Raw genomic sequence first — 14,842 nt, forward strand, 5'->3', positions numbered from 1 at the left:
AATATTAAGTATTCTTCATTGAATAATGATACGGAATTAATTTTACTGAGTGAGCCTTTTATGCTCTTAATTAATAGAAGTCCATGTTTAGTACCTGAGGGTCCTATGAGTCTCTTGTAACTTCGTTATGACTAATTTTGCAGTGTTTCCAGATTATAAATGCCAGTGGAAGTCTCTGCTTGTTCTTCAGTGCATAGCTCTCTAAGATCTGGAGCGTAGGTGCAGGTGAAGGGTTAGCCCTTGCCATCTGTGAAGAGCCTGTTAGGGTAGTGCAGGGAACTGCTGTTGTGTTGCCAAGAAAGACTCACCACAGCCATGCTTTCCCTGTACTCAGAGTTTAAAGACAAGTAATGGTGCTTCATCTCCACTAAGGACTCCTACTATTCGATACACAATTTTTTAAATTGTAGTTATTCTAGAATAACTGGCTTTTACTGCAAATGTGTGGAGCAAAACTTGGGTTCCTGCTTGCCCTTGAGGGAAGATGAGCTGTACTTCCCCATATATATCTTCAAGAGACAGTGAGTGATGTATTGCCTGCCAGGTTACTAGATTACCTCTCTGGTCACCAGTTCTTATATAAACAAACAAACAAACAAATAAATAAATGCCATGAGCCATTCTATGTGTCTAAATGCAGTCATTTATGCAAAATCACACCATCACAAGTAGCCCAAAGGATCCCACTTTTATAAACCAATTTGTATACCAATGTGGGGCCAGTGCGGTTCAGTGGGTAAAGGCAGCTGTCACCAAGTCGGACAGCTTGAGTTCAGTCCTCAGGCCCCATCTCACAGAAGGAACCACTGGTGCAAGTTGTCCTTAGCCCTCCACATACTCACCATGGCATGTGCATACCCACACACATACTCATTAAGTGCCCACAGATAAAGCATCTCATTCACAGAGCAAATTCTTTGTAGTGCCTCCCTAGAGACAGACAGAGGGTGGCAAGTGGACAGACAATAAGAAGCTTCTGTCTGATCCTCAGTGTCTTGGCTCCCATAGCTACTCCCATCCCACAGAGGCCCCTCTACGATCTCTTCTGTCATATTGAGGGATATATCTGGGTGTGCACTCCTAGATTTCTAAATCTTTAGTGATGAAATAGTGTCCCCTAAAAACTCATGTCTTGAGAGTATCAGTTTGCCATTTCCTTTTACAACTACAAGTGCTGGGTTCGAATTATCCTTAGCTTACTGTTGGGAATCAAAGTAGTTCCTGGGTTTGATGTCTCCTCCTCCTCCCATTTTTGGGGTTGTATACTCTTTGCCTCACTTTTCCAATTTATTACCAATTTATTACCAGTTTATTTCCTACCTTTAGTGGTTCTGGGCAGTGGAGCACCATACCAAACCTTATAGGAAACCTCACCTTTTCGTGCACCTCCTGATAGATGCACGCAGCATCTGATCTTCAGTGTTCCTGGCAAAGCTTGTTCCTCACCCCACAGATGTGAGTAGTTGTTACCAAGGATCATGAGCCAGCTGATGGGCTTTCCATCCCCAGCATCCGCCTCCACTGGCTACCACTTACCTGTCACCTCAGCCTGTCATTGCAGACTGCCCACACTGTTCCCTCGGGTGGTCAGCATCTGGCCTTGCCAGGGCTGGGTGCCTCCAGAAATGCCCTTCACTCACGACTACACTCGGCCTCTGGTTGGTTGCTCTTTTTCCCGCTGTGACAGAATACCTGGCAAAAGCCACTTGAGGCAGGGCAGGGAGGAAGGGGGTTTGTGGCAAGTATGGTGGGGTATGAGAGGCTGCTCACACTGCAGCCATGTAGGGTGGAGCTCACAAGCAGTGCTGATGGCCAACCTCTTACTCCTTCATCCTTTCCATTCAACTAGCACCCCAGCCCATCCCCATGCATCTGCCTCCTTAGGTAAACCTCTTCCCAGGAGCTCATCCCTAGACAGCACCACAGCCATCACAGCCTCCTTTCTCTCTGACATCATTGCTTTTCCTGTATAGTTCCTCTCTGCCATGTTGGAGAGATATTCAGAGAGCAGTGGATCAGGTTATGTGTATCACGCTCAGTTCCCTCCCGTGTGGTATGGCAATGTAACGTGTATCAAGGTTCTCTTCTGAAAACCCAACCTCTCAGAAGCTTGCTTTCTAATATCTAATCATAAAAGGAAGAATTGTTTTCTCAAGTGCAGTCTCTGGAAGCCATCAGGAACCTTGACACTGGCTGTTGAGTGCTATTCTTCAGGTTGACATCTTTGTGTCCTGCCTCTGGGAGTCAGTTTTTGTGCGTCTGTCTCTTCTCATCCCTTTCTCCCCTCATATCTTTCCCTCTGTGTGTATTTGTTTCTTACACTGTCTTCTTTGCTGCCCTGACTACTGCAGTTTAAACCCAGCAGCATAACTTACTATTCTCCTTATAATTTCAAAGGCTGTTTCAAAGGATGGGAAATGTTTCCCCACATCCTCTACCTACCCCGTCCTCCTCACTCCTTGCAGCTATTGTGTGCAGCTTACTGTCATGCAGGTAGCATGTAGGTGTGTCCTAACATCTTTTTTCTTAACCAAATATTAAAGAACTTTCTAAAGTAGTTTTCATAATTTTCAAATTATTCCTACTATGTCACTTATTATCATAATGTTAACAAGCAGCTTTCTTTTATATTGTTGGCTCACTAACTGGGCAGTCAATAGGGGTTGATTTTAAAACTGTTACTCTCTATTTCAGTGGATTTTTTAGCTCCCCACATTCCTCTCCCTGGTATTATTCCTCAAACAAATGTTTCTAGAAATCCTTTACACAGTGCTCCAAAAATCTAAAATCAAAAATAGGGTACCTAAATCATTCAGAGACAAAAGCCTGAACTGAAATAAAACCATTCAGATCTTTGATTTGCCTGCTGTAGTATGATACTAATGTACTTTGCTGCAGGCATAGCAGTGGGTTTAATCATGGATGCCTTGCAGAGTTCTGTAGCATGTGTGCATGTGTCTGTGTGTGCGTGTCTGTGTGTATGCATGTTTCTATCTTACCACTTTTCTAAAATCTGAAAGTGCAAATTCTAACACTCATGCATCCCAACAATTTTCAGAAAGGGGATTATGGGTTTGCAGTATCCAGTTCCTAAACTGTACTATGCTGTGTGCACTGGTACATTTGAGCTTAAACAAAGTTTGATTAATATGAAGCACTTAAAAATAAGAAACTTCTCCACAGCCAGGCCTCATGACCTTGAGGCCATGGGGAATAAAATGGATGATTCAGTTCGTAGACAGGGGAGCCAAAATGTTTCCTTAATTGTTCTCTTAAGGTTGTAATAATTGCTCTGTGGTCAGGCCAGTAAATCTGGGGTGAATGGAACATTATCCTGTCAGTTAAAATTGTCCTGATTACTATCCTAGACGGTGCTTTCTGTATGATTCATGGTTCCCAACTCCCACCCCTTCAGCTCTGTACTTTTATCATCCTGTGTCTCTTTGGTTATGTTTAACTTTTTTTTAAGTGTCACGTCAGCTTTTTTTAATACTTATGATTTAATTGCAAAAGCATACATAAACACTTTGAAAGGTGTGAAAAGAAAATTCACAAGTCACACAAGAACAGCACAGCACCAAAGCCACCTTCAGTCTGGAACCCATCATTTTGCAAAGCAAACTTCACTGCCAGCATCAAATGGTGCAGCGTAAACTAAACCCAAGTGAAAAGCAGGTGGTGCAGAAGTATCCGTGTTAGAGCACAGGTGTAGAGAGTGATAGGTGAACTTAGTATGCCTCCACTTCATCAGGCTCAGGCATGCCAGCAAGTCATCCGGACAAATCAAAGACACAGTGGGGTGTACCAGAGGAAGGGCATTGCAGCTCTGGAGAGTAGGAAGGAGTGGGGTTGCTCTGGGGTTGTCACAATGGGTCACAGTTGAAGACAGAAGCTAGATAAAGGCTTACAGAGCACAAGGACCAGAAGGACAGTGCCAGCTCTCTAGAAGCTCTGTTTAATGGCTGACATTCTAACACAAGAATTGTGTTGCAACAGTAGAGAATAACTCCATGGGAAAGCAAGGCAGGGAGGTGACCTTCAAGCCTTGGAGAACATAATCATAGGTGGTTGCTTAGAAAGATGGCTGGAGGCCAAGGAATCTGTTCTGAACAGATAAATTAGATTTTTTTTAAAATTCTATAAATGTGTGTGTGTGTGTGTGTGTGTGTGTGTGTGTGTGTGTGTGTATGTGTGTGTTGTGTTTGCATGCTCACAAGCTCACTGGTGTGGGTGTATGTCCATGAGTGCAGGTGCCTGCACAGAACAGAAGAGAACATTGGCTCTCCTGCAGGTGAAGTTAGGCACCTGTGAGTCACCCAACATGAGTACAAGGAAATGAACCCAGGCCCTTTGCAAGAGCAGTGTATCCTCTTAACTGTGGGGCTAGGTCTCTAGCCCAGATCAGATGTGATTTGGAGTATCAGTCCAGAGCAAGTACATTGTAGTAATCTGTGTCTTATCATTGCAGGTGAATCAAACATCCCTTCTGGAACAACACAGAGTGGGAAAACCTCTCAGAGTAAGAGTCAGTTTAGGACCATTGCACCAAAAATTGTGCCTAAAGTCCTACCATCCAGAGTGCTACCCTGCCCTTCCTCGCTTTCTGACCAAGGGAGTCTGGCTCTAATGTCCAAACCTCTGGGCATGCACACCCAGAACTATGCTCTGATGCAGGTGGCCGGCCAGGAGGGGACGTTTTCTCTTGTTGCTTTGCCAAATGTTGCCTCAGCCCAGCCGGTTCAGAAGCCCAGAATGTCCATACATGAAAACCTTAAACTGCCTATTCCTCGATACCAACCACTGAGTAGCAAAGGATTAAGAAAGAAACATGACCTGAGCTCTCCCAAGGGTGGCTCCAGGGACCCTCCTGGCCCAGCCCAGCTATGCCATTTGAGCCCTTCCCCACAAGCCCATCCTGAGCTGCTTCACAAACCCAGCCCATGGAAGCGAATGCCCACTTTAAACCCTTCCCCCACCAACATCAACACAGCTACAGTGACCAGTGCTATTGGCCAAGGAGATTTGAGTCCTCTAGAGACCGACAGCTGTGGAGATCTGGAGCCTCCTGCCATCCCAGCATATAGTACAGAAAACTCTTCCCCACAGAGCCTCCCAGCAAGTATGCAGAAGGCAGGTTGTGCCAGGAAGGAAACGCCCACTAAACCTGCTGTTGCTAGTGAAGAGCTCCAAGAACAGGTAGCTCCTGCACACTCTGTCGTCAGCAGTACAGTTCAGTCGGTCTCTGTAGTAACCAAGGATAAACTGCCTATCCTGCCCTCCTCAAGAGTGAAAACGACAGAGGTGGTCAAAGTGGAACCAGATGCTGAGAATGCAGAATCGTCTTCATCTGGATGCAGAGCAAACTGTGAGGAGAGACTGTCCATCACGGAAGGGTTTGATGCAGCCACTGAGATAGCCAACAAGACACCTGCTCTGCACGGGTCTAAGCAGAGTGCTTGTAAAAGTGCCTTCTGCCCTGTCACCAAATTAGATCTCAACCGCAAGGCAAAACCCAGCAGTGGGGTAAAGAGAAGAGGGAGAAAATGGAAAGTGCCAGATGACATTTTAGCATTGCAGGGCAAAAGAAGGAGATGCATTATTGGTATGTGTGGAGATAGCATAGAAAGGGCAAGAAACAATCCCCCAGAACCCAGAGACCAGAAGCCCAGGGCTACTTCAAGAAAGTATCGTAGCATCATGCCCAAGCCTGTCATCGTCCTGTCTGCTTTGGCGCCCCTGGCATCCCCTGCAGCTATGCTGTCCCAGGCTCCCAGCGGTCTAGGCCAAGATGTTCTGAATAATGCCCTGCCACCAAAATGTCTTAGCTCCAAGCAGAGTGACAACCTTGCCCCTAAGCCCAGCTCTGCACTCAGAAATGGATTCTCTGGCATTAAGAAGCCCTGGCACATGTGTCCTGTCTGCAACTACCACTTCCAATTCAAACACCACCTTCTAGACCACATGAATACACACACCAACAGACGGCCTTATAGTTGTGGGATCTGTCGCAAGACCTATGTGCGTCCTGGCAGCCTGAGTGCACATATGAAACTTCACCATGGTGACAATCGCCCCAAGAAACTGGTGTGCTGTGAATTTTGTGCAAAAGTATTTGGTCATGTCCGAGTCTATTTTGGCCATCTGAAGGAGGTACACAGGGTTGTGATCAGCACAGAGCCCACCCCCAGTGAACTGCAGTCAGAAGACACACCAAAAAACAAGGACAGAGATCCCAGCATGCAAGGACCTGACAGCTCACTGGAGAGGTAAGGTCATGGAAGGGAAGCTGACAGGAAAGTGTGTTGTAATTTGAGAAGATTAAGATTCAGAAAACTCATCAGGAGTAGTGGTACACAACTATATAGTCCTAGAACTTGGCAGAAAGAGAAAGTCAACCAAGGCTGCGTGAGACCCTGTTTCAAAATAACAGCAACAACAAAAGATGTTATAGGTAAAATAAGTCACCTCTCCCACCCCTCTGTTCTGTGAAGAGTGACCCCATTTCTTGTTGATTTCTGCTCAGTCACATTGTTTAACTACTCAGACTTGTATAAGTCAAGGCATGAATGCCAGTTTGAATTATGTTGGGGGCAGTTAGGTGACAAATTATTTTTGTGTCTAAAAATTAAATAGATTATTATATATGGCTTTTAGTAGTCTCTATAAAAATAGTTCCTCCGAATTATCATTTGTATCTAAACAGCATTATCTACCTCATAATGCCATGTGAAGCTGCCCTCTTCACCAGACCCTGAGGTGCTCCCACTCACCCTCCACATGTGCCTTTTGTTGCCTGACAGGCCAAATTAACTTTTTCCCACGTATTTCTATTTGGTAAGCACTGCTCCTTGACATTCTTTAAAAACAAGCTCTGTAATCTGAAAGCTGACAAGTCAGGCACTTGAGCAGTAATGAGCAGGGAAGTGCCCACGGTGTGGTCCACGCACGCACAGCTGCTGTGACTGAGGAGTGAGAGGGAAACCCTGCCCAGGCCCTTAGGTTCTTTGCCCCTTGTTTTTATTGTTCCAGTTGCTCTAAATATTTTCTGTTCTGTATCATGATGGATAAAAACAAGATGCCTGCCCCAGCTTTTCCTTGTCTTTCAGTTGTCCTCTTCCCTGGTAGTTCGTTCCCATACCCCACTAACATGCTTTCCCTAATGTGCCCGCCATGCAGACTCCCTCACACTTGCTTTCATGTACTTAGACCATCTTGAAGGCAGGACTTCTTCCCTAATGGTGGGGGTGGAGTGGATGAGTGGGATAGTCTTCTCCAGCAGTGCCGCAGGAACCTTGGCAACTCTCATCACGTCACCTAAACCTTCCTGTTGTGTATATGTGTGGTATCCAGGGAGCTGGTTCACTAAGGCGAGATGCAAGACTTCTCTGAAATGGTCCCTGGTGTTCTCAAAGATGCATGGCTCTGCAAGTGGCCATGTGTGCCGTGCCCTCTGAAGAGCCCCGTCCAGCCCCTGCTTTCCTAGCAGGCCGTTTCATATCCCTGGATGCCAAGATCTGGCAGCAGGAGAGCCAGTTGCATTTCCCTAGGATATCTTACCTAGACTGTTTCCCCCCTTTCCAGGGAAACCAAGTCAAGTTTGGAAGAAGATTTCCTTCTAAACCAGGCAGATGAAGTCAAATTGCAAATCAGATGTGGCCGTTGTCAGATCACTGCTCAGTCTTTTGCTGAAATAAAGTTTCATTTGCTTCATGTTCATGGGGAGGAAATTCAAGGCCGGCTGCAAGAGGTGGGCCAACCAGGCAGCAGAACTGATGCTCCCCACCAGAAGCAATACACAGAGAGAACGAAGCAGGTGAAGCCCTGTGCCTCTGCGGAGGACTCCCCAGCATTCCCTAGAGGAAAAAGACAGACAGTCCCTCATCAGAACAGAGAGGAAGCCCTGGTAGGAACTGAAGGTGGCCAGTGGGGAATGACTGGCCCGCAGCATCCTGCCAGGCTTCTCTGGTCCCATGCTGGCTTCAACTGCCTGCTGTGTGCTCAGATGCTCGGGAGGAAGGAGGACCTGCTTCTTCACTGGGTACGCCAGCACAACTGTGAGGACCCCACCAGACTCTGGGCTCTCCTGGGTACGTTCTCTAACCAGGGAGCTCCTGAGCTCCCCAGTGAAGCAAGGCTGTGAGTGAGGCCGTCCAGCCGGAGAGATGCTGCCCCCATCTCACTGTCTGTGATGTTAGTATTTAATTGTGGGTCCAGCACTTCAGGGCCAGTGCCGTGCACAGAGTTGGGTGTAGTTTTATTTTCTTAAGAAATAAAATATGTGCCCTGGATGCATTTTTCTTACCTATGTAGTCTCACTTTAAAATTCTATGCATTCTCTAATATCGTAGACTTTATTTCATAATAAATAAAAAGATCAAAGTTAGGAAATTGAAATGTAGAGAAGATTGTTGTTCTCAGTTGCAAGCTTTTGAGTAGGAGTGTGTGGTGGGGGCGGGGTAGATATATGTTCACGTGTCCTCTTATTTTGATGCTGTTTAATTATATTTATTAGCAGTTAATTCTACAGCTGTGGGATGTAGTCCCAACTGTAGTATAAAGTTACAAGATCGTTGTTGATATTTGTTAGTCTCTGGTTTATTTGCATATGCTCTAGAACAGTCTTTTTAAAATGTACTCTCTACCATAAAATCTGTTTTCAGGAAACTTTTGTTTTTTTACTTTTTGTTGTTTTCTTAAATGTGCAGTGCTTTGAAGGGTAGCCGTCAAGTTTTCTAGCATTCCTTCTCAAAATAATAGAAAAACAGATAGTTCAGCTAATAAAAAGTCTACCTGCTTGGTAGAAAGTTATTTTCAGGAAGTCTTTGTGACTGGAAAATTTACAACTCAGAGAGCGAACTAGCTGGTGGGCTTCAGAGTTCAGATGCGGTGGTGCCACCTGCTCTCTCTCCCTCCCGGAGCTTCAGAGGACTGTTAGCTGTTTTAGATACACTGTGTCTTTAAAGCCCAGAGTCTCTTTGAAAGTCAAGAGTAGTAAAGTAAGACCCTCTTACTGAAAGTCCTAGGGAATTGCCTTGACTCACCAAAGTTGACACTGGAAGTGGCTGGCTGTTCTGTCTGTGGAGTCATTTTCTGAGCAGTGGAATCTCAGCACCTTAAACCTTCAGATGAGTGCTCCATGCACATGTCCAGTCCTATGCTGTTTGCTAGGCACAGGCTCGAGAAAGTTCTCAGGAATGGAGAAGGAGTGGGATGGATAAACTACTGGGTCTTGCATCACCTTTAAACCTCCAGCTGTTCATAGGTGCCTCATGCTGCAGCAGTGTAGGCAAGAGACTCTCTGTGCTAACAATGTTTGGTTTGCATTCCCACAAGCATTCTGCCATGGTTTATCCATTGATTGCCCTCAGCTCAGCTTCAGAGAGATCACAGAAGTGTTTGATGCTTTCAGACCCCTCCGTTAGATGACACAGTGTGTGTGCCTCAAGCACACAGTGAATTTGCTAGTTTTTAAGAATATTTATTTTAAAGATTATAGAACTTGTAATCTATCTAGAATATTGTTTGAACTCAAACCCTGAAGTGATTCATAAACTATCCAGTTCTGAGGTACAAAGCAGGATTTCAGAAAAGCTAGCCTGGTGGCCAAGGGCAAAATGGCCATTCTGCTAGATGCGCACCACACAGGCAGAGCTCAGGTTGCTGGCACTCTGTCCGTACAGCTCCTACTCAGCCACAAGCCCATGGTGTAGAGATAGGACAGTGTGTGGGGACAGGTGGCAAGCTGGGGCAAAGGGAACAGAGGTGAAGAGAGGAGAACAGAGAGAAGGTAGGCTTAGCTCCACATTTCCTTCTGTTTGTGTTTCAGGGCGGCAGCTGAAGCTGTTGACTAAATTTAGAAGCAAATCTTTAGGCACTGATTCATGGCATAGAGGGACTGGGGTCACCCACAGAGTTTCTCAAAGAAGACTCTGGCCTGGGGACATAGCTTTACTGGTAGAGTGCAGGCTCCTGGGTTCAAGCCTTTGAAGAGGGAAAACTTGAAGGAGCCATGTGAAAGGGCTCTTTAACCAGTGCTTTGTCTAGAACAAGGAGAAGAAGCCTCACACTGGAGAGAGAGAAACCGAGATGGTTTATTTGGAAGAGATGCCCTTGGATGTTGGCACAATTCCAGCCTGCCCTCCCCTGTCCATATGGGGTGGAATAGAGTATTTTGCCACTAGTCCCTGTGACCTGGAAAGAAGTCTTTTTCTGGGCTCTAGCCACTCTGTAGAATAACAGTGGTGATCTCCCTCAAGGAGTGGCTAGCAAGAGTCCCTGGTCACATGGCACCTGATACGTACAGCATATGAACGTCACGCAGACATCCCAGATAGCCCTGAGAAACAGGTGGCAGACGAGGAATGCAGAGAGGCAAAGGAGTCCAGTCTGTCTAGGAAGTGCGTCTGTGGACCCAGGCACTCTTCAGATCTGCCCCTTTCCCCTGTAACTGCCCCTCGGCCTTCCTCCACTGAAGCTGCTGTCACATGCACATACCACCCAGATGCTGGTTCAAGACCAGTGTCCTCTCGAGGACTGGGATGATTCTGTGTCAGCCTGGAGTCCCACCAGAGCTCCTGCTACACAGGAGGTAGCACACAGATCATTGCTAGGGGGGGAGACGGCTGCATCAGCTAAATGCAAATTTGTCCCTCTGCTTTTTTTTTTTTTTTTTTAAATAAAGTACCAAGCCTGTAGCTAGGACAGCATTGAGGCAAATTGGGTCTTCATTCCAGCACTTTAATTTTGTTAATGCCTTTGCTTCTCAGAAAACTGTCCCAAAGCCAGATTTTCCCCCTTTTCTTTTGGTGGTAAATTATTTCTGAGAGTTAGAGCATCCTTTGATTTGATCTGTTTTATTATGTGTCCTGTTTATTCATGTCCCTTTTGTTGCACTTGCTGGCTCTCTGGATCTCTTCCTGGTTCCCCTCCTCTGCTGAACTGTTCCTCACAGGCAAAGATGTCTCTTCATCTGCAAACAGTAAATAATTGGGCCCAGACATGTGCCATGGCCTTCACTGGCTGCAAACTGCTCCTCTCCCAGCTGTGTGGCTCTTTTTCAGTGAGCCAGTGACATGGTTGTCGGCAGTAAATGTTACACTTGGTTTATTTACTAGGAGTCTCCAGTCTGGATGGGGCTGCTCCATGCGAGCTGCCGACCTGCTTTGTTCTGTGCGTGTTTTATAGAGTCTTCTTTTTTTACTGCGCTCCTGAGAACAAACCCTGATCAAGATTCGCTGGATTTAGCAGCTTAGGGTTTCGGCTTCAAGTCCTGCTGGACAGGCAGCAGCTGATCCAGGCTGCAGTGCTGTCTTATGTGCCTGAACTATCTCCAGGAGTGTGACTTCAGGGGGAGACGTGCCATGCTTACCCTGGACCATGGTGAGTCTGTGGTGAAACCATGAGCCCTCTTTCTCAGGTGTATTATGAACTCGGGGTCAGAGTGCAGGCACTGTTTGGGAGCACATCACAGTGGCCAGACTCTGACTTGTGGAAATGCCTCAGCATACTGTTTAACCTTAGAAAACACTGTGGAAAAAAACAAAGGTAGCAGCTAAAAGTGGTATCACAACCCCTTGTTCTAGGTTTCATGTGAAGTTAAGCAGGTTCCAGTTCCAAATGCCCCCCAATTTCTGTTAGCTGTTAATATAATAAATAGGTCATGTTATTTTTGAGACACCAAATACCTATTCAGTATTAAAAATTTGTTAAATACTTTTTTCATTAAGCATGAATTGACTCCACACCAAAAGGCTGGCAAGGAAAAGAACTCAGGGGTCTGCAAGCCTCAACAAAGACACTGCATTGAGGGCAATCTAATCCATTGCCACCCAAGTGTCAGTGTCGGGTTTGCACAGAGATGAGCCAATACACAGATATGACCCAAATACAGGTGCTGCCAGCCACGCTAGGCTCTGCCTGTGTAGTAAATGTAATGAAGTGTGCCTCGCTACCACCCTGTCTGCAATGAAGCACCTTTGTGACATCTGTCATGATATGCATGGAGCCAAGCTTTGACAATGCTGTACCCAAAAAGTTAACCTCTAATGCTGTAAAATTTGTCTTTCACAGGTGTTTGGTCTTTAGTCACAGTACTAGGCATCAAGCCGAAGCCCCAGCACATGCAAGGCAAATATAACACACACACACACACACACACACACACACACACACACACACACACACACACACAGAGTCCAGTCCAAACAGTGTTTGAAGAAAGAGCAGGGCAACAATGTAATATCACTATGTGACCAAGGAGCTTGTTGACAACAGTGGGTCCAGTGTGGCACTAGGAGGCCAGACCCAGTGTCTAGACAGGAAAATGGCATTGATATGTTGATCTGCCATAAATAGAAATTGGACAGCATAAAACTTAAAAGGCACAGACCTTTGATCCAAGGATTCCACTTCTAAGAGTCATTTCATGAGGACACAAGCGAACAGCATGTCCCTGGACTTTTGTTTGTAAGTGAAAGACTAGGTGCAACTCATCAGAATGGGCTAAAAAGTGTTACAGTATTACTTATAATGGAATACTATGTAGATTAGTCAGGGGTCTCTAGAGGAACAGATTTTATAGCATGAGTATATATACATTTGTATATATATGCACTTATGATTACATATGTTCATATATGTGTATATATAAATACTTTCTACAAGTTATATACATATATTATACATGTGTGTATGTATACATACACACATACACAAAATGGATTTATTAGAATGGCTTAAAGCAGTTGTTCTTAATCTGTAGGTTGTGACCACATCAGATATTTACAGTATGGTTCATAACAGCAAAGTTACAGTTATGAAATAACAATGAAATAATTGTATGGCTGGTAGTCATCACAACATGAGGAACTGTATTAAAGGGTTGCAGCATTAAGAAGGTTGAGAACCACTGGCGTATAGGCTGTGGTGGAACTAGTTCAACATTGGCTGTCTACCAACAAGAAGGTCCAAGAATCCAATAGTAGTTTGGTTCATGAGTCTGGACGACTCAGCTTGTCTTAGGTATACTCTAAGGTAGGCTCTAATGCTAGGATGGTCTTGCCAATGAGAGCAAGAGTAAGCAGGCAAAGAGAGCAAGCTTCCTTCTTCCTTCCCTTTATATAGGCTACAGCAGACAGCCTACATTAAAGGTGGATCTTCCTGCCTCAAAGACCCAGTTTAGAAATGGATCCTTCCACTTAAATGTCTTAAGAAAAAGATCCCTCGCAGGTGTGCCCATACTAATACTTGGGTATTAGCTAATTCCAGATTAAGTGAAACTGAAAGCAAGAATAGCTATCACACTATCCTTTGGAGTAAAGGATTGAGTAGCACATCATATGTTAAAATATGTAATATGGGAAAGAATCAGTGTGTGTGGTGTTCCCATTTGTTTTTTAATGTAATATTTTAATATCTGAAAATATCATACATGCATAACACATGTTTTAACCAGTCAGCTCCCTCCTGTAAACTTCTCTTGAATTATGCCCTATCCCCTCCAACCTCATGCCCCCTCTTTGTTTCTCATAGCCTACAAAGCCCCATTTGTGCTGCACATATGTACATGGCTGTGTGGTCCTCCACTGGAGTATGGTCAGTCATCTAGGGGCCACCACACCCTTAAAGAAATCATTTCTTTCCCATATGAGCCATCAACTGCCCATAGCCCCTCATCTAGGGGCAGCCACTGGTGAGCCTTTACCGGCTCCATGTTGGAATGTTGCCTGGCTTGATTGTGTGCAGGCAGCCACAGCTGCTGAGCTCGTGAGTGCAGTGGTCCGGTCATGCCCTAGTGTTTGGTCTATTCTTCCCCAGCTTCTGGCTTTTCCCATCTGCCTGCCCCTCTTCCAAGATGATTCCTGAGCTTGGTGGAGAGGGAAATGCCATTAGATGTCCCGTATGTAGCTGAGCACCCCATGCTCACTTAATGTCTGCACTTTGACCACTTGTGAAGTTCTGGGTCAACTGCACAAAGAAGCTCTGATGACATCTGAGAGCTGTGCTTATCTGTGAGTAGAGAGATAAGAACTTAGAGGGCAGTTTGACACTAAGCTCATTTAGTAAACAGTAGCAGTAGGTTTACTTTTTGGGCCTATGAGCTCTCCAAACATGGGTTCTTGGCCAGATTTACAGCACCAGGCATGTGTTTCCAGTTGTCAAATGGGTCTTAAGTCCAATCAGAAAGCATTTTGTTCTCTTGTACCCATGGGCCTACCTCTCCACACAAGTCATTATTGTCACGCAAAATGTTCACTGCTGGGTAGGGCTATGGGCTTTTCTTCGGCAGCTGCCGCCGGCAGTTGGCACCTTTCAGTATTGTGGAAGCGTGCTAGAGGGAAGCTTCCATGTCAGTACCGGCTGGATTTTTCCATGTCCAGATTTGCATTCTTAAATGAAGGAAGAAATACATATGTGCCTAATTTGCACAGAGGAGGGTGATTCAGAAAAGGGGTTCCTGGAGAGGAAGGGGGGGTGGATTCATGTTCTCTTACTTTGTGGAAATGTTTTTGCTACTTTTTTTTTAATTGAAAAAACTAGCTCTAAGTGCTGGGAAGATGGCTTAGTGAGCAAAGTGCTTGCTATGGAAACACGGTGACCTGAGTTTGGACCTTCAACACTTAAAAAAAAAAAAAATGAGGCACAGTGACATATGTCTTTAACCCCAGCACTGAAGCAGTAGAACAGATCCTTGGACCTCACTGGCTATCTAGACCAGCTTTATTGGTGAGTTCCAAGTTCATCAAGAAGCCCTTTCTCAGTAAGGTGGATGAGACTGAGCAGGACACCCAGTGTTAGTCTCTGGCCACTGCATGTACATGTACAGACACTGCCCATACACAAA

At 45.4% G+C, this 14,842-nt stretch overlaps 1 protein-coding gene across 5 annotated transcripts in view; it reads left to right on the forward strand.

Moving 5' to 3' along the window:
• Positions 1-8,664, forward strand: part of Zfp438 (zinc finger protein 438) — a 121,256-nt gene extending 112,592 nt beyond the window's left edge. For 4 of the 5 annotated variants that reach the window (XM_063276461.1, XM_039095727.2, XM_017600559.3 and 1 more), the window contains 2 exons: positions 4,469-6,266; positions 7,582-8,664. In XM_063276461.1, coding sequence (XP_063132531.1) covers positions 4,469-6,266; positions 7,582-8,140 — 2,357 coding nt within the window. In that variant the 3' untranslated portion in view covers positions 8,141-8,664. The remainder of the gene's footprint in view (positions 1-4,468; positions 6,267-7,581) is intronic. The other variant, NM_001107358.1, reaches the window with a different exon arrangement.
• Positions 8,665-14,842: the final 6,178 nt, after the last annotated feature.

The sequence above is a fragment of the Rattus norvegicus genome, chromosome 17 (assembly GCF_036323735.1).
Source record: "Rattus norvegicus strain BN/NHsdMcwi chromosome 17, GRCr8, whole genome shotgun sequence".
Lineage (NCBI taxonomy): Eukaryota > Metazoa > Chordata > Mammalia > Rodentia > Muridae > Rattus > Rattus norvegicus.